We start from the raw sequence: 19,783 nt of genomic DNA on the forward strand, positions 1-19,783 counted from the left end.
ACAACCCATCCAGGATTTAGCATTATGTCAATTTCAGAAAGATAGACCAGGGTAGTATTTGCATATCCAGAGAAGTCCATCTAATTCTTGCATGTTGAGCTCACCTGTAACGCCTCAATTATGTCTACACCTTGATGAATCTGGGTGTGTCTAGGTTTGGTAATTTCTGGTTCACTGAAAGTAAAAGTAGAAAACATTTCAATTCTTGGCAAATGGCTTAACTAGAGTGTTTTTAACCCCATGCAAAATTGTAAAAGATGTATTGGCTGAGTGCGATGGCTCATGCCTGGAATCCTAGCACTTTGAAAGACCGAGGCAGGTGGATCATTTGAGGCCAGGAGTTCGAGACGAGCCTGGCCAACATGGTGAAACCCCGTCTCTACTAAAAATACAAAAGTCAGCCGGGCATGGTGGTACATGCCTGTAATCCCAGCGACTTAGGAGGCTGAGGCACAAGAATAGCTTGGACCCAGGAGGCAGAGGTTGCAATGAGCCGAGATTGTGCCACTGCACTCCAGCCTGGGTAACAGAGCAGGACTCTGTCTTTAAAAAAAGAAAGAAAGAAAATAACAGAGCTTTAGAAATAAGATGACGATGTAACCTTGGGCCCTAGCATCATCCTGGTCTGTAATCCCAGCTACTCAGGAGTCTGAGGCCTGGGCACCAGAGCGAGACTGTCTCAAAAAAAAAAAAATTATGTATGTGTTCACTGCATAGCTAGCTAGCATCTTCACTCCATCAGTGTACAACTGCTACCTTTCTTCCTCTAACTCAGGTGGCCTCTCTATTCCGTTTTGCTCTTTGCCTCTTTAGAAATGTATAACAAGCTGGTGAATGATCAGCTAACACAAACCTCATGAGAGGCTTAAAGAAAGTGAATAATAAGTGTGCATGCTCTTTTTTCTAATGTGTTAGCAGCCTCTTATCTCAGGACTGTCCTTTGCTGAATTTGTAGAAATTTCCAAGGAGAGGGGAGCAGGGCCACAACCAGGCTCCTGTGGCTTTGAACTCTGCAGCCCCTCAGGGCAGCTTGGTCAGGCTTTGAGTAAAATTCACCAAACACCTAAGTGTCCAGCTTCTTAACTGTTCTTCTAGAGCAGGAGCTATGGTGAGACATTTCACTATATAGGTCAAAGCTTTGCCAGTTTGTAATCCATTTGAGGTTATTTAACTCCTTTCAGGGTATGTTTTTAGAGATTTGCCTGCTTGTGTAACAAGGGGGAAAATGGTATTAAAGAAACAATAAAGACATAAAGCCAGTAGGGTTTTCAAAGTCCACACATGATACGTGTATGATGATAAAACAGAAATGACCATGAAAGAAATAAGCATTTTGGCCGGGCGTTGTGGCTCACACCTGTAATCCCAGCACTTTGGGAGGCCGAGGCGGGCGGATCACGAGGTCAGGAGATCGAGACCATCCTGATTAACACAGTGAAACCCCGTCTCTACTAAAAATACAAAAAATTAGCCGGGCATGGTGGCAAGCGCCTGTAGTCCCAGCTCCTCGGGAGGCTGAGGCAGGAGAATGGCCTGAACCCAGGAGGTGGAGCTTGCAGTGAGCCGAGCTCACGCCACTGCACTCCAGCCTGGGCGATAGAGCAAGACTCTGTCTCAAAAAAAAAAAGAAAAAAAGAAAAATAAATAAGCATTTTGGATTCCAGTGCTCTAAGGGGGAATCTTTCCTTTTAGTGAAATTTGAATCTGGGTAACAAGCAAACTGACTCTGAAAAGCAGAGCTCACCTTCCAGGGAAATGCGACCCAGGTGAAGGAGGCCTTCACAGCTCTAAGGAGCACCACCTCCTATGGGATCCCCTCACGTTCTTTTTAAAAATATTTCCTGACTTGTGCTTGTTTGTTGGAGGCACATGCTCAGAAGGGATATTTTGGACACAGCTGGTTGGATTATCCCGTCCTAGGGATGCTCTTCTTGAAGCAAGAGGTAGCACTGGTTTTGAGCACCAGCTCTGGACCCCTGACTGCCTGGTCCATAGCGCCATGGCCTCAAGCAAGCCCCTGAACCTCTTCACTAACTCATCTCTCAAATAGGGATTTTTTTTTTTTTTTTTTTTTTTTTTTTTTTTTTTTTTTGAGATGGAGTTTCACTCTTGTCGTCCAGGCTGGAGTGCCATGGCACGATCTCGACTCACTGCAACCTCCATCTCCTGGGTTCAAGCGATTCTTCTGTCTCAGCCTCCCAAGTAGTGGGGATTACAGGCACCTACCACCACAACTGGCTAATTTTTATATTTTTTAGTAGAGAGGGGGTTTTTCCAGGTTGGCCAGGCTGGTCTTGAACTCCTGACCTCAGCTGATCCACCCACCTCAGCCTCTCAAAGTGCTGAGATTACAGGCATGAGCCACTGCATCCGGCTCAAATAGGGATTCTTACAGCACCTACTCCATAAGCTTGTCGTGAGGATTAAATGAGTCAATACAAAAAAGGCACTAGAACAGCATCTGGAGCAAGGAGGAGCTCTATGAGTGCCAACTAAGAATTGTTATTATCATGGCTGCCTGGATGCTGCTGTTAGGGCGTTTAGCATGGAGGTGGCCATAGTATCCAGTTGACCATCCTACAGATCAAAGCTGGCAGATCCTACTAGGATAAACAGGAAAAACAAAACAAAACACACAAAAAAACAGCATTCTTAGCTTTCATGGCCTTGCTGCTGTGAGAAGTAAAGTCTGTGGTTCTTCTGAATGAAATAGCACATGATGGCCATGTTGGCTTGTCCCTGTTTCAACACACACAACCTGTCTCAAGTGAAGTAAATGAGGTTAAATGACCACCTTTCCCAGAGCAGCCTCACTTCCCACCAAAGGCAGATGGCTGGACGATAGACAAGCTCTGTCCCTTAGAAACTGACTGTGCTCCTCCTGCCTCAGCTCTGACGCCTCCTCACTCCACACACACCCTGGAACTAGCCCCTCTACCTGCGGGATATATATGGATTTCCTTTCTTTGCTTTAGGCCACACAGCAAAGTCCAGAAACCTGTGTCTATGTTACCCTTCCCCCACCAGACTGGCCTCCTCTACCCAGCCTTCATCCCTACCCTGGGCTGCCGCCTCCAGGGCCTGCCACTCAGCCAAACTCTTTCCAGTTATTTTATTAACTCCATTAGGGTAATGTTTGTTCATTCATTCAACAAATACTCATTGTGGGAAAAATGGAAATATTCAGGAAAGGTCAAAAGGAAAATATTACCCGTCATCCCGCCATTCAGAGAGAACCAGGGTTACCTTTTTAGTACATGTTTGGTGTATGCTCTCCAAATCTTTTTTCTTATGGCTAAAAATTTAGAAAACATGGCTCGTTTTCAAAACCCTTGAAGAATTGGGCAGACTTGAAAGGGCAGTCAGCTTTGCCTTACTCCCCCCTGCCATGTTTGTATGAGCCAAAGCCCAGAGAGGGGTGACTTGCCCAGTTCAGCAGCAGCCTCACACTTCCAGCCTGTTCCATGGAGTCTAGGCCCGGTCAAAGGCTGCCCATGAGCACTGGCTGTACAGCCAGGTCACCTGTGTTTTGGGTCCTGCTCATACACCATTCAGCGGTACAACTGTGGGGAAGCCACTAACCACTCTATACCTCAGTTTCCCCATCTTTCAAGTGCTGGTGGCAGTGCTGCCCGCCTCATTTGGGTGTGGTAGAGATGCAGTGTTACATGTAAAGCACTCGGAGCACGTGGCACATAGTAAGCATCAGCATTAGCTGCTGCCCTCCGGCCACTTTGTTAGTATTAATAAAATCATCCTGAAGTGGCTGGGTGGGGGCTGCTTCTGTCAGTAGGTTTTTATCTTCTGTGCCTGAGACCAGCGGTTTCAGAACAGGTGCCCACAGGTGTGTCAGCAGGGTCAGAATGAGCCAAGGATGCAGACCACAACCCCTCAGGCTTAGATGAATTCATTTCGTCTTCGGGATGTTTGCAGCATGAATCTAAAACTGAAAATAGCCACTGAGTGTCCACATAGACAGAGGACCCTATTGGGTTTTGCCTTGTTTCAGGATACCCAAATAACAGCCCAAATTTAGACTGAATATCTCAGATTCTATGGAAATATTACCATGTCCCACAGAAAAAGAAACCTTGTCTGTCTCCAGAGTTGCCCTTAGTCATCTGGACTGATGTTCCAGACCTTAACCTCTGTGCCTGGTGCCTTCACGTCCAGTGTTCCAGACTGGATCCTACTAGGATCCACTACCTACGTGCCTGGTGCCTTCACATCCAGCGTTGGGACTGATGCTACTTTGCCACCTGAGTAATAACAGAAAACTGGAGCCAGAGCCAGTCATGACTTGCCCACTCCTCCTGCCACACCTGCTTCAAGAGCGACATTAGAGGGCAGCTACAGCCACTGGGGCTGCCTGGGCCTGAGCACCAAGGCAGAGCCATACTCTAGTGCATGAGGCTGATAGGAGTGGCTCCGACCAGATTGTGCTGCGGGAAGAAAAACACTTAGTGTGGAAAGGGCTTAGTGTGGGAAGGGGAAATCATACCTCTTGTGGAACATGGGTTGGCTGGGGGACAGGGGACCCTGATTTGCAGCTTGTCAACCTTGAAGGGGTGGAGCTCTAGTTCAGAGGACAGTTACAGGTAGATAAAGCTAAAAATGATGTCTGTCACCAAAGACACATCCACACACAAGGAATTGCTAATTTTCTGTACTATCTGAATAAGCGATATGGCACTGGTCTCTTTGCCAGGAGCACAACAGTAACTGGTGTGTTTTTCCCAGAGCTGAAAAACTCCAACATCTGTTCTTGATAATATGTTATCAAATGTTCCATTTTAAGAAGTTTTGTTCTTTGGATGCCAAATATTGACTTTCATAGTGAAATCAGCTATTAATAGTTACAGGTAGAAGGAAATGGAGGAGAAAATAATGAGGACCAAGCTCAGGTGTGCAGGGTTTTGGTTCCCTTAACTACTCCCAAGCAGCAGGTGCCCTGTCAAGCCTACTCCAGTGAGACAAATGCCTAAATAGTAATAAAACAGTGAACCGCTGTGTGAGATTATTAGATTCACCTGGCCATAGGAGGACTGAGGCCATGGGGTCTGTTAACTAGAAAACCAGGCTGAAGGCAGAAGAGCATCTTGTAGTTGTGGCCACTCCTTGTCTGTGGGGACAAATGCAAAGGCATTTTATGATATCATCTGGCATCATGGTCTGAGCTGCACCAGCTGGCCTAGGCCACTTTGATTTTCCTTCAGACATACACTTCCTGAGGGCAGGGGTTCATCTCAGTGCTTTTGGCTGATATCGTACATTAAGAACGCATACACGCTTTTTGGTGGAATAAGCTGTAATTTTTGCCACAGTGTCTCTGCATAGCAGTGGTGGTGGTAATTGATCCTGCTCCCATGAAACTGAAGAGTGGAAAAACAGCATCTGAGTTCCTTCCAGGTCCTTGTACACATACTAAGTCTTATTTCATTGTCACTCATGTTGTTGCATGAAGTGCCAGGGTTTTTTTTTGTTTTGTTTTTCTTCTTAGGAGACAGAGGCTAGAGTGCAATACAGTGATTGTGGCTCACTGCATCTCCGCCTCCCAGGCTCAAGCCATTCTCGTGCCTCAGCGTCCCTAGCAGCTGGGACTATAGGTGCGCACCACCATGCCTAGCTAATTTGTGTAGTTTTAGTAGAGACAAGGTTTCACCATGATGGCCAGGCTGGTCTTGAACTCCTGGCTTCAAGTGATCCGCCTGCCTCAGCCTCCCAAAGTGCTGGGATTACAGGCACAAGCCACTGTACCCAGCCTGAAGTGCCAGTTTTATAGGGGCCTGTTAATAATTGGGTGCCACTGGTTACCACTGGACAACCTCTCAACATGATGTGGAAGAGACCTTTCATATGCATGCCTCCCGCCCCCTTTCCCAGAGAACCTCTCAGGACTGCCTGCCTTACTCCTGTTTAAAGGCATCAAAAATTGTCCCGCTCCTCAATTTCTGGTTTTGTTGTTGAGCACCAGCCAGGGCACATGGTTATAGAAAGTATTTTCAGTGAAATGCCTATAGCTAAGTCTTACCATTTGTCAAGAGTACAAAAGAAAGGGCCGTGTAACTGCATTCCTCTAGATTAAGTAGCATTTAGCTGGGTTACAGTGGAAGATGCTGCTCATGGGGTTGAGTGTGTCCTCGTGTGCTCATTGTTGCAACGTTAGTGCCCAGGGGGAGACGACCTTTCTAGTAACTGTTAATTTCATCTTGCAGTCTTGCAAGGCAGGGGCCTCCTGACTCACCCACCACATAACCAGCTGGTCTTTGCTCCAAGTTTTGGGGGTTGCCCGTGTCTCCAGGTTTTCAGGTCAAGTTCTGCCTGCTGAGTCATTGTTACAAAAGCAAATTTTTCTTACACTTAATGCTAAAATAGTCTTCTTACCCTCATCGGAATGCAAGCACCTCATATTGGAGTCATTTGTTGGAATATTTATTTACCATTCATGTCTGCTTTTAAAAGTTCTTAAACCATTCCCAGGCCAGGTGCAGTGGCTCACACCTCCCAAAGTAATCCCAGCACTTTGGGAGGCCAAGGCAGGCAGATCACTTGAGCTCAGGAGTTTGAAATCAGCCTAGGCAACGTGGCAAAACCCCATCTCTACCAAAAATAAAATATATGTATATATTAGCCGGGCATGGTGGCGCATCCCTGTGGTCCCAGCTACTCGGGAGGCTGTGGTGGGAGGATCACTTGAGCCTGGGAGGCGGAGGTTGCAGTGAGCCAAGATCTTACCAGGTGGCACTCACCCAGCCTGGGTGAGAGTGAGACCGCCATCTCGGGGAAGAAAAAAGTTCTTAAAGCATTCTCGACTCCTTCATATTTTTATGAGTGCCAGGGCTGAGCAGGGCCCTGTGGGTGGGTCTCATGAGGCATATTCAGTGTTTAAAACAGACCACTCCCCCAGGCAGAGGCTCAGTCAGATTCCCAAGTCTCATCCTCATATATCAGGCTCCGTGGCTGCCCAGTACAGTCTCTTCCCTGGCAACAGCAGCAAGGGAGACTGGAGCAAGAAGTAAGGGTGGGCTGGTGAAGGCAGATAAAGGGAGGCTGCCTGGTCAGACTGTGCCAGGTGCCAGGGTGTACACAGCCCTCCCTGGAAGAGGCAGTATAAGTCTCCTTGGTGCAGACGAGGGGACTGATGCCACAGAAGTGAAGAAACTTCCAGTGAAGCGTAAGCCCCAATCTATGTGACTGGGCTCCTTGCTCTTCCCTGGGCCTTCCTCCAGCCCCTCAGCTCCTGGCAGGGACACTGGACCACACATCATTGGGTGGAATGTCCCCGTGACTGGGGCGTGAGCCAGCAGTTTACCAAGCCTAAATCCATATCTCTTCATTTAAAAAACAGACTAGCAAAACTTTCCATTTTGTAAGAAGTATAATTCTGGTGCCTTTAATATGTCAGTTTGCAAAGGCAATGCATACTATTAATATTTATTGGAAACTTGACTAGAATTTTCAAAAGAAACTATTATGTTTGGATGTATATGGTAACTAGGTAGTTTGAATCTATTAATTCTCAAAGCTGGAAATACTATACAACAATAAATATCTTCTTGTTTTTTTACATTGAGTTTAAATATATTAATATTAGCCTTTTGCTGTAATCCCCTTTCTCCTGAAGTGCTTAAAAACTAAGTTTCTTTATTAAAGCAGATATACCCTTTATTTCCAGTAATAGTACCTTTGAAGAGCAAGCTAATTAATTCTTTGTAACTGCTTAATGTAAACAAGAAATAAAGCAGTTTTGTGAGTGTTGCTGCAAAGAAGATAATCACAGTTGATTTCCGTATCACTTCATTAAACCAGGTCATTCATGGAAAATAATTACCTTCAATTATGGTAAAAAGAATTTGTTGAACACAAAATGGAAATCATCCTGCCTTTAGTGAGGAATGATGCTGTTAGTGCTGGTTGGGGTTAAGCAGTGCTTTTATCTGAGGTGGTGGCTGTGTAGGGGATGGGCCGTTTACTGTAATAGCTTGAAAACAACACTGTATGTGAACAGTGGTTTTAGATTAATTTCCTTTTAGATGTTGTCATTGGTCATGTGAGGATCTATAAAAGTTTATTAACATTTAAACACCCACTTAAAGGATCACATTTTGATAGAAAGTCCATGAGGTCTTCAGGAGCCCTGAGTCTGAAAAATCACAGAAAAATACTTGACAAATCATAGAATCCTCAAGTAGAAGAGGGTCATGAGATAAACCCTGTTTGCATTTTAAACCGTTGATCAGCGGCCATCCCAGTAAAATTCCATGAAGCTACAAGCCTTTTAGATATGATCTCATTGGCGTAATATCTTTCCTAAGGAGCTGATTTTTAGCTTAAGGTACAAAGTGATTACCCAATTGTATCTGGATAATCCTGGGAATTGAAAGTTAATTCTTTGGTTCCCATTTGTCACTCTTCCTGTTAAATCTGAGCCAATTTCTATGTCCCACTCCCAATACTGGAGAATTTTAAGAAAGAGTGGTTCTTATATGTGTCTTTAAAGAACAACCCAGCTTACAGTGAAGTCTTAGCACTTCCCTTCGGCCTCATAACTGGCTGGGCATCAGCATGCCTTGTCCTGGCTTTGCCCTGGGTCAAGCCATTTTCTTTTGCTGGGCATATATCTTCTTACTAAATACAAGGAGATTTTAGAAGCCAGAGCATGGGACCCTTCCAGTGCTGCCTTGTGCACTGAATTCCCCAGGACTGTGTTAATGGGTCCTGAGATGCTGGCTGTTTACCAGGGGCTCGATCTGTTCCATGACCTTTTCTCATGTGTGTCGATGGCATAGTGCGCGCTCAGTCCTCTTCTCACCTAGATTAGTAGACAGACGATACATGGACTTTCAATATGATGCCTACTTAGATATTTTTAAATGTAAGTTTTTATACTGTCATTTATAGTCATGTGTTTTTTTGGGGGAAAAAAACCTTCTGTTTTTTCACCATTTCTCCAGGACTCTGGATTGATTTGGAAATGTCCTACAATGGGTCCTTTCTGATGACTCTCGAGACCAAAATGAATTTGACCAAACTAGGTAAAGAGCCTCTTGTTGAAGCCCTGAAGGTTGGAGAAATTGGCAAAGAAGGGTAAGGGGCTATATATGAATTTACTAAATCAATCCTGGGGCACCAGCCTCTCCCTCCAGCCTTTGAGAAGCAGGTTTGATGTGTAGTGGCCCCTGGATGTTGAGTGAGCTTCTGTGTAAGTGCTCCTGGACCAGAGCGTTTCAGTGAATGGTTTCCTAGTCTCATCCCCAGCGGCCTGTGACTTCCCAACCCAGCTCAGCTGTGACAGTGCCTTTGACCTCAGTGCTGGTGGTGGTACACATGGAATTGATTACCCAGAAAGCATCACTGACTCAGACAAGCAAGGCAGACTCATCCGAGCGATAAAATGATCCTCGAATGGAATCATTAAGATCCTTCCGGTCATAAACAGCAATATGTGGAGCAGGCTGAATCTACCTGCTTTAATCACAAAGTCAGAATTACTTTTAATTAGATGATTGATTTTGTAGCACAGAGGGTGCTCCTAAAGTGTTTTGAGAAGCATTTTCCCTAAATAATACAAAGTTGACTTGCCTAGTAAATCCCTTTCTTTGTAGATAGCATATCTACTGCCTAGGGTTTGTCTGATTTAGTAAATATTCCAAAATTGTGAGGTAATTCATGAAGCTTAATTTTTTTTCCCTCTTAAATGCGTAGACTGGATAAGCTGGAACTTTTACATCCTACTCTCCTTAAAAATGACTGCTCTGACAATAAATTTAAATTATATTATTGTTTTTACCATATTAAAAATGTTGACTAGAGGCTGCTTCTCACATCTTTAGCCCTTTGCATAGAATCAACAGTATGATGACACGAAAATGTCACAAGGAGCTACCTCCTGGGGGTCTAAATATAAGATACTGGCTCTTAGATTTTCGCTTGGTTCTGGTACTGACCTAATGCTTATATTCATGCTTGTGGTAATAGCAGATTGGAGAGCTGGGTTATACATTTGAGAATATTCTTTTACTTAGATTATTCTGATTTATGCAAGTTACTTAATGAAATGTTTCTATTTTAATAATTGGAGAATTTTACCAGCTATATGCAATCTAACCTGTGTCTGTGCTATTTTCCTTTCATTTTTCTATTTGTTAAAATATGTTTGGATTCGGCAATCTGTGGATTTGTATTTTCTGGTGAGTGTGGTATTTATCAACTCTCCACATAGCATTTCATACCCTGTAACTTCTGAGTCTTGTTTGATCCCATGTGAAACCATGAGGAAACCTGTCTTTTCATCACATTCTTGGACATAAAGGCACAGTTCGTGAGCCTGAGAGAACCCAGACCAGGAGTAGTTAAGAGGCTTTCCTGACAGGGAAAGTCTTACAGACTTCCCCAATTTGAATTGCTGGAGTCCTGATCTAGTCAGACTCAATTCCTGGTCCTGCTGTCCTCACCCCACCCCCACGCATAGCCGAGCACAGTAAATCCAGCTCATGACGACAGAGTTGCAGTACCGGCTGCCTAGAACATGAAGCACCTGAGGCAGAAGCAGTCTTGAAAATGAGTTCTAATAAAAAGGGAGTGTGGCAGAGCAACCTCGGGCAGATGTGTTTGTGCAAGGAGCCCTTTCTAGAAACAGCCCCATGTAGGCACAGAGGTGCAGGGACTCCATTGCAAAGGGGGTCTTGGGCACCAGGGGTGGTAACCAGGCCGGTCCCTGATGTGCTTGCCACATAGGCGTCCACATTCACTGCTATTCCTGCAGCCCTCATGGCCTAGTTTCAAGTTCATAAACTCTGGCCGATCAGAGGATGGACGTGTTTCTGGAAAGCTGTGCTTCTCTAGACTGAGTGGAAAAAAATCCTCTGCTTTAGGAATCTGATGGTATTATATTTCACTTATATTTCTAAAGTACTTTTTTTTTTTTCTTTGAGAGTCTGTTATAAAATGTTTTGCTTCTTCCTGTGAGGGTGTTAAATTATATGTTGATGTGTAATTGGCTGTCATTTGGTTTTAAAAGTAAGGAGGAATACAATCCAAAAGCACTTCATTTGGGAGAAAAGGGTGGAAAAATGGACCCTTACCCCTTTTTTTCAGAAAGGATCCCTTCGGGAACCTGAGAGCACTGGGTGCTTCTTCCTGAAAATGCTTCCACATACACCATTTGGCTCACAGTTTCTAGGAGCATTGTGAACCTCTGAAAGCCCATCCGTGGTTAAGAACCTAATCCCAGAAGTGATTCCAGAATTCACCTCACTTCCTCAGTCGTGAGGTTTATGGAATCACCATGGGGCTTAGTAGCAGAGAAGGGACAGGAGTCAGCATATGTTGTAGGTGTTTGAAGCGCATGATCTTTGGAACTGACATCTTCCTTAATATTAAACCTCCAAAGCGCAGAACGTCTGAAGAATTGGCCAGCAGCAGCCCTTTCCTCCACGCCCTCCCTTCAGCCTGTGGCCGCCTGTCCAGGGCCTCACTCCACATCAGGGTCTGCTTCCTGGTGTCCTGCCTGGCAGGGCCTCGGCTTCGTCTCACTGCTTTTTTCAGTCCCTGTTCAAGTGTGCAAATGATTGTGCTCTTGCGGAGTCTCTGAGGAGATGCTGCTCAACCTGTGAGATGTCCTCCTTACTGGTAGGAAGTTTGTTCACCTTTAGTTAGCACCCTGAGGGTGAGACTGAGATTGGAACCTGTGTAGCTTTGCCCTAGCAAAGTCTCTTCCCTTTGAAGTGTGTGTCTGCTGTATTTTCGTGGGCATTTTTCCTTTAGTCTTTTCATTTCCCAAATAGTCCTTTTGTCGCACACTGCAGGTAACATAACTTTTGGGCAGTACGGCATTCAGATGGCATTGAGATAGTGAGCTGAGCAGCATCTACTTCAGGAACTGCCCTGCAGAGGGCCAGAATGAGTTAGTAAAGGGAGCGCTCTGCCTCTTGGGTGGCCTTTAAATGAAAAGTGGCATGGGAATGAAGTGTTTCCTATAAGGCACTTGGCCTCTTACTGCTCCACCACTGCAGTCTGGGCCCTTTGTACAAGTCCCCAAGTCAGAAGTTGGCCCCATCTGACCCCTTTTGGGTCACTAGTCCACATCTACCCCAAACCACCCTTGTGCCCCCAGGCCCCTGGTGTTCTAGGCACTGAGTGCTTGCAGTTTACACTGTGACTCTCTACTTTGTGGGTGTGTATGCACATGTGTGCCTGTGGCAGGTGTATGGAACTGATTTTCTCAAAAGAAAATTAGTACATTCTTGAGGGTGGTCCCCCTCAAAGCAAACATCTCACAGGCCTTCTTAATTTAATTATGCATCCTTCATTGAAAGCATTTTGGGGGCTGCTTTTTACAATTGCCTCCAGAGTCCGTGACATTCTTTTAGCTAACCTGAGTAACAGCAAATTGTCCTGCTTTGTAGATGGTTTGGACCTTTGAGAAATTGCTAGAAGTCCTCAGAGGTGATGGTGGTTATGAGACCAAGAAATAAAATATTTGGTCTAAGAGTATCAGTGATAAAATAATTCACTTTTTCTTATATATCTGACGTTTCCAAAAGATTTTTGGCAGAAGGAACATAACTGGAATAAGCCTTTTAAGGTGTCTCTTTGAAAGGATATCACACTTATCTGGAATTCTGAGGTGTGTTTAAAACAAGTAGGCTGATTACATTCCAGCACATCTTCTACAAGGAAGTGTGGTGTATCTCTCTCTGAAGTTCATGCTGAGATCATAAAATGCATGTTCAGTTATAAAAGTGAATATCAGGCAAACACTGGGCTACATTTACAATACCTAAGTACTGGATGCCACATAATACCGCCCCTAGTGTGGAGAGCAGAGGTACCACTCGGTCAAAATCAGATTTCACATCATCTGATCTGCTTGAAGTGTACAGCGTTACCTAAAGTGTTCACTTCAAGCCACAAAATTTGTCCTGTTCTGTGACCTGCAGAGGATTAACTTGGTAACCTGAGAGTTTGCCACCATGCTCAGCCTCTGGCATCTTCTGCCCAGGGTTGGAGCTGCCAGATGATATGCCCCGGTGGGGACACAAGGAGCGGTGGCTCAGCAGATCTCACTGGGGTCCCAGAGCTTGCAGGCAGCCTTTTGTGCTTTGTGCGTGAGGAGCAGGCTCCTTGTGCTGTGGGGACAGATTCCACGCCTGGCAGCACGAGATCAGAGAGCCTCAGGCACTGCCATCCTGCTGATGGAGAACTCCGATGCTCTTCAGAGAGGGGTATGTGATCTTTGGGGATTTACATCTCTGGCTTTCCTCACCCAAGACCCAGTTTAGGCTTTCATGGGAATCAAATTTTGCTATATACATTTTAAATACAAGATTCCTGTGAGGGCTGCCTAACCACAGCACACTCTGATATGACTCTGCAACCAGCGGATACGCATAAGCATTTCCTGGACCAGCCAGGCCTTTGGTGGAAGGAGGAAGAGCCAGTTAGGTGCTGTCCTGTGGTCAGGGACAAGAGGCTTTTGTTTCTGCAGAGGGAGTTTCCCTTTAATGTGGAAGTTCAGCCTGTTGGCTGGAGCGCTGGCTCTAATGTTTCACAGTGCTGTTGAGGAGGAGCTGTGTGTCCTGCCAGGGAGGACACAGTCCGGGTCCTCTTACAGCCGGCTCCTGTTTCCAGGGTGGAGGTTTCAGTCCTGCCCTCCCAGTGCACAGTGCTGGGGCCATTGCTGGGCCTTCAGTTCCACACTGGCATGTGTGCTGTGCCCTTGGGTGCCTTTGGCTCCTGTTGGTTAGGAGATAACTGTCCCAGTGGGCCTCTGGTGGCCCAAGGACAGCGTCAGGAAAACCAAAGGACTGCAGCTGCAGGGAGATAGGCCCTGAGCCCCACTGCCTTCCCTTGTCCATGTAATTGTGTCATCAAAAATCCAATGAGCAGCCTCTGCTTGGTGACCATTTGGCTGTGTAATAGTGTTCAGAGACTACTCTGTCCCTAGTTCATTTTGTCCCATTTAAGTCTCTGGACTCAGACACAGCCCTGCCAGTACTTTCTGAAGAAGAGCCACAGTCCAGGGAGGAACCTGCTTTCTGTAGGCCCAAGGCTCAGCCCAGAAGCCCCCAGGTCCCATCCGAGAGGAACTGGACCCCTCACCTCTGCGGGTAATCCAGCAACCCCGCACCTCTGGAACTGAGCATCCGCCCTGGAGAGTTGAGTGAGGGACACAGCTCTCCCATGAGGCTTTCCCTTACTTCAGTCAAAGGAATGGTCTTTAGTTGTGTACTTTTCCAGAAAATTTCCTGGGTTCTCATGTCAGTTGCTTCCTAGAGTCTCCTGAGACTTTTGTGTGTGTGTGTGGTTGTTGGCTTTTTCTGTGACTTTCAGGAGATAGGGCAGGTGTGGAGTGAAATATGTAATTTCACTAGAAAGGACGCATGAGTCAAAACTAACTTGGAGGGTAACTAAGCCAGAAAGCATCAGAGTTGCTGAACTAAGCCAGAGCCAAGGGACTTGCCTCAACACCCCATCATCGGTGAGAAGTGGCCATGTCACCAGTATAAGCTGTCACCTCACCCTTGCAACCATCTGCTCTTTCTGTTCATCCTCCCACGTGGCTCCCGCTGCACTGCTGATTGAAATCACTGCATTTTATGTGTGCATCACACTCCCACCACCTGTCCTCTGACGCATGCTCAAAAGCAACCTCTTCTGGGCCCAAGTCCTCTGTGGTCCTGTCAGAGGCCTTGGCATTGAAGAGTGTCCTGAGCGTCTGCGCTGATCCAAGGATTCTTGGATTGGACCTCTTCTGTTTTGGGTGGGTTGGAGAGAATGACGAGGTATAGTAAGTTACATCCCAACCCTGTTGTGGTTGAGTGTGTGTGCATGGGTGTGTGTATTCTCTTTCTAAGCAGAGCTTGGGTGAGGGCAGGCAGTGGTGGTGACTCTCTCTCTGTCCAGTTGCAGGCCCCGGGCATTCTGTCTGGCAGACAGCGATGAGGAATCCTCCAGCGCTGGCTCCTCCGAGGAAGACGATGCCCCAGAGCCCAGCGGGGGAGACAAACAGCTCCTCCCAGGGACCGAAGGGTGAGTGGATCAGTGCTTCTGTGCCTCTGAGTCTCCAGGGATCAGGACAGCAAGTTAGGAGTGAGCCTTGTTTCCCTTCCTTCCTCTGTGATCTTCCTTCCGCTTTCATGTTGAGTAGATGGTTTTTGTATTAATATCCCAGGTCAGTGGTCTGTTTAAATTCCAGGCCCCCACATGAAAAGACCCATATAGCTTTCCTTACTAAAATGGCTTTCTGGTGCTGTTTGATTAAATAATAGAGAAGTTGAAGGGCGTGCTGATGATGAAAAGCATCGCCCTGAGTCTTTAGAAGGAGCAGAGCACACGCCCCCTCCCCCCGGAGCCAGCGGAGAGCCTCCCTCCCTTCAGCTTCAGCTGGAGTGCATTTGCTTCTGTTGAGCTGCAAGTTCCTGCAAAGCAGAAACGTTCAGGTGGTTTTCTTTGGCGAATTTTGAAAGCGCTGATAACTAAGCTGATCTTTTGGATCATGAACTTCATTTGGAGGGGGGCACTCTGCCTGTTATTTGGGCTGTGAAATGATCAAAGTGCTTAAACAGCCTATCCACAAGGATCTTTTAATTACGTAAAGTGACTTGAAGAAACTAAGATTATAAGGAACCAAATAATTCAGAAACTTTTATAAGAAAAAAACAACCTATTCACTTTTGAAATCCTACAGGAGATGAGAATTCAGATGTTTGAGGAGTTGGTGCCAACGTTTGTGTGTATTATTTAGTCGAGCTGCTTGACCTACTTAAGAATGATTGCTTTTCCCTGAACACATACTATTCCTCATATTCTGGAACTGTGGGGGATTTTAAAAAGCAAATATCCTTTCTTCTGAGGGCAGTCTCATGGTACATGTAACCTGATACCACAGCTTATTTTCTTGGCCTGTGAGCACGTCAGCTTGGTGTAGCATTTTGTTTTCTTGAGATGGCGTCTCGCTTTGTCACCCAGGCCTGGAGTGCAGTGGCACGATCATAGCTTACTGCAGCCTCAACCTTCTTGGCTCAAGTGATCCTCCCACTTTAGCCTCCCGAGGAACTGGGACTACAGGTGCACACCAGCACTCCTGGCTAATTTTCTGTTTGTTTTTTGTAGAGATGGGGGTCTCACTGTGTTGCCCAGGCTGCATTTTTCTTTAAGAAGTTCCAAGCCCTTTGAAAAGTAATTGCCACTCAGGGTAGCCATGTGACACCACCTAAAGACAGTCCGTTAATTACCGATTTGTTTCCTATTGATGCAGCATGATTTGTTACTTGCTGCATGGAGATTATGAGATTGATATGTCACTGGATTTCTGTCTGGTATTGGAGTAGTGTAAAAGAGGACAGGTGAGAAACCTCTGCATGAGGACTTTGTCCAGCTCTCCATTGTCAACATTTGGGCTGTTTCAGACATTTACACCTTCTCTAAAGTAGTAGTTCTCAACTGGGGGTGATTTGGCCCCCCAGAGGACATTTGCCGATGTCTGGCGACATTTTTTATTGTCATAACTAGGGGAAGTGCTACTGGCATCTGCTAGGTAGAGACCAGGGATGCTGCTGAACACCCTGCAACGCACAGGATGCCCCCCACCCCAACACAGAATCACCCTATCCAAAACATCGAGTAAGGGGAACAAAGAGCCACAGGTTTTTGTCTGTGAAAGAGTGAAGTTCATGCTAACCGCCCTTTGTGTTCCACATTTGAAGGTACGTTGGAGGTCATCGAACAAGTAAGATTATGAGGTTTGTTGATAAAATTACCAAGTCAAAATATTTCCAAAAAGCAACAGAAACAGAGTTTATTAAAAAGAAGATCGAAGAAGTCTCCAACACACCCCTGCTGCTCACTGTTGAAGTACAAGAATGTAGAGGAACCTTGGCGGTCAACATTCCACCACCCCCGACTGACCGAGTATGGTGCGTAGAGGGCCCTCAGGGACAACAAGTGATTCCTCTTATTGCATGGCCACAAAAATCCCAGCCTGCTTAACCTTGAGGTTATGGAAAGTACCATCTCCCGGGCAGAAGCACTTCCAAACATTTTTCATGGGACCTTAATATTAATTGCAAATCTGATGGTACTTTCTTCTGTGAGTGGTGAATTCATGTTCAAGAATTCATCTTCACATGGTAGGAAAAGTTAATACATGAAGTTTATGAGATAAGCTGTTTCTATTCTTGGTCTTCCTCCTCTGGAAAGCCAACTGTTCTGCCAGTAATAACAGCTGTCATTTGTAGATAGCGCCTTTATTCTCTGCCTGGCCCTGGTTGTAATTGCATTACCTGATTAGTCCTCATAGCATCCTGTTGAGGTCGATGCCATTGTTATCCCTACTTTAAAGATGGGGATCACACATCCAACAGAGTCTGGGAAGTTAGGGAGACTTCCTGAGTTAGGCCTCGATGCTGAGGAGTCAGGAGCATGTGCCTCTGGTGTCTGAGGACTTGATTATCAGCACCAGCTGCATGTTAAAATCACCTGGGGAAGTGCTAAAAATATAGATATGCCTGGCCCATTCCCCGGGATTTCAGGGGTGGGGGGGTGATGAAGCCAGGGTTGAGAGTCACTGAAATAAATTACTGATGAGTTCAGCATCACTGTCTGTGAGTCTCAATTTAAAATTGACATGCTAAGTCCTAAAAAATGGGCATAAGTGTAAACAGTGATTGCATTAAGAGATCTCATTGTACCATAAACTACACTCATAACAAAAATATAGCTCTGTTCTATCATAGAATGAAACCAACGTGCTAGTACATATCATTGGTATTCAGAAGGATTTCTAGGAATGATCAGACAAGGGTTTTTGAATTGACTAACCATGTAACGATAATGCTGGTATTTCCCAATAAAACTTTAAAATGCCTTTTCATACTTTTTTTTAAAAAGTAATATTTTCATTGTAAAAAACAAAGAGAGAGAGAGATTGGGAAAAGGTGAAAAATAAATAAATAAATAAATGTCCATAATCTCACCATCCAGAAATAACCACTGTTAATATATTGTATAGTCTTTCAAACCTTAAAAAAAAAATGTAATAGTAAAAGTTGATACATTTCTTCTCCTCCCTGCCAGTTCTTTAGATTTATCAGTTTTAAATGCCTCTGCTCAGGGGGAGATAAAATAAAAGGGCTCTAGGATAGCGCTACCCAAGGCATGCTCAAATGCTGACCTATGTGTTATTGATCTATAAAGGTAAGTATAGATATTGAGAGTGTTTAGAAATATTTATGGCAACCTGACACTTTTACTGTATTTCCAAAAGCACTGGTCCATGACAGATGTAAGGTTTTAGTTGATAGCACACATGGTCTTGTCTGGATACTTTGCCAACAGTTCTGATTGCCAGTCTGCTCCCTCAGGAAGTCATAAAGAGCATATTGTTGGGGTGTAGGGTGAAAAAACAGGTTTAGAACCTTACCGATCGACATATGCACAGGAGAATGTAAGGGGAGTTGACCCCACTTCTGTCCGTGGTCCTCTCTTGGGGGTGACATTCAGAGACAGGCAGTGTGTCTTTCACTCTCTGCTTTATCTGCTTGAATGTATGTTTTGTTTTTGTAATGTACATATACTACTTTTATAAAAATTGAAAGAAAAAAGGTTATTGCCATTTTAGAAAAAAACAAAAACCAGTGCCCAGGTCATGGGTTTTTCCAGTGTGCTTCCTGGCTTTCCGTTTGTCAGAACTGTTCTAAATCCACCACAGCCCTAACACCATCTAGGGAACACAGGGGGTTCACAATTCATACTTTGTGTGTGGAATATTTTTAGAGGGCATTTTCAGAAGAAAATAACATTTTAAGTAGTGATAAAGCCCCATGTAAATGAGGAATGTGTGCTCTCAGTGCCTCATTCCTTGCTTTGCTTCTAAATGTGGTTATTATCTTCAAAAAGGTATGGTTTCCGAAAGCCACCACATGTGGAGCTGAAAGCTCGGCCAAAACTTGGAGAGAGAGAAGTGACTTTAGTTCATGTGACAGACTGGATAGAGAAGAAACTGGAGCAAGAGTTTCAGGTAAACCTCTGGTGTTATCTAGTATTTCACACCAAGTATAGAAGCTCTGGGTAGAACCGAGGTTCTGAACTTCAGCTGGGTAAGGATCCTCTTTTGAAAATCTGATGATGACCTTCATCCCAGAAGAGTATTACATTTGATCAAATATGGGAATAAAGTTTTAGGTACAGTGTCAAAGCCCTGAAACTTACCCACAGAACATTACTAAGTCATCTTCAGAGGAAACCCAAAAGATGTGGGTCAGAGCAAAATGATGATGTCTTTTCCCAGCAAGCCTGCTGGGACTCTCAGGCTTTGTTTTCTCTTATGCAAGGCCTGGCCTTGCCCAACTCTTAGCACCCCACCTGTGGGCAGGGAGGCTGCCCCCCTGTTCTTGTGTGCTATTCACCTTGCTCAGTTTGATCAGTTCAACAAGCTTTCCTGGAAACCCTTCTGTGTGCCAGGTACCACCTGCCCTGGGAGTCCAAAGATGAATCAGGCCTCTCCCTCCCCTGGGTAGCTTCTAGTGTAGTCTGGGAGTTTAAGCCAGAGCTTACTCTCTCAGCTTGTTTTTCTGCATTTGGCCACCAAAGGTAGTATCAGTATAGCTGAGGCCCTGGGATGAGCTATTTCCATCAAACTTTTATCAGATGTTTGAAGCACAATTGTCTGTCAGGGTTTTATGGATTAGCAAACTGTTTACTTTTAATGAAATTTCACCTTTTGAAGAAGACCTACGTTCTTTTTGCAGTGGTGTATTTTGAGTTACTGCCTTAAAAAAAA

General features: G+C 45.1%; 1 protein-coding gene across 3 annotated transcripts in view; it reads left to right on the top strand.

The window, feature by feature from the left end:
- The window catches only part of TEX2 (testis expressed 2), a 114,489-nt gene that overhangs the window by 91,127 nt on the left and 3,579 nt on the right, over positions 1 to 19,783 (top strand). For 2 of the 3 annotated variants that reach the window (XM_008012102.3, XM_008012103.3), the window contains exons 8-11: positions 8,955 to 9,087; positions 14,908 to 15,033; positions 16,710 to 16,919; positions 18,901 to 19,021. In XM_008012102.3, coding sequence (XP_008010293.1) covers positions 8,955 to 9,087; positions 14,908 to 15,033; positions 16,710 to 16,919; positions 18,901 to 19,021 — 590 coding nt within the window. The remainder of the gene's footprint in view (positions 1 to 8,954; positions 9,088 to 14,907; positions 15,034 to 16,709; positions 16,920 to 18,900; positions 19,022 to 19,783) is intronic. The other variant, XM_008012104.3, reaches the window with a different exon arrangement.

The sequence above is a fragment of the Chlorocebus sabaeus genome, chromosome 16, assembly GCF_047675955.1.
Source record: "Chlorocebus sabaeus isolate Y175 chromosome 16, mChlSab1.0.hap1, whole genome shotgun sequence".
NCBI classification, from domain to species: Eukaryota; Metazoa; Chordata; class Mammalia; order Primates; family Cercopithecidae; genus Chlorocebus; species Chlorocebus sabaeus.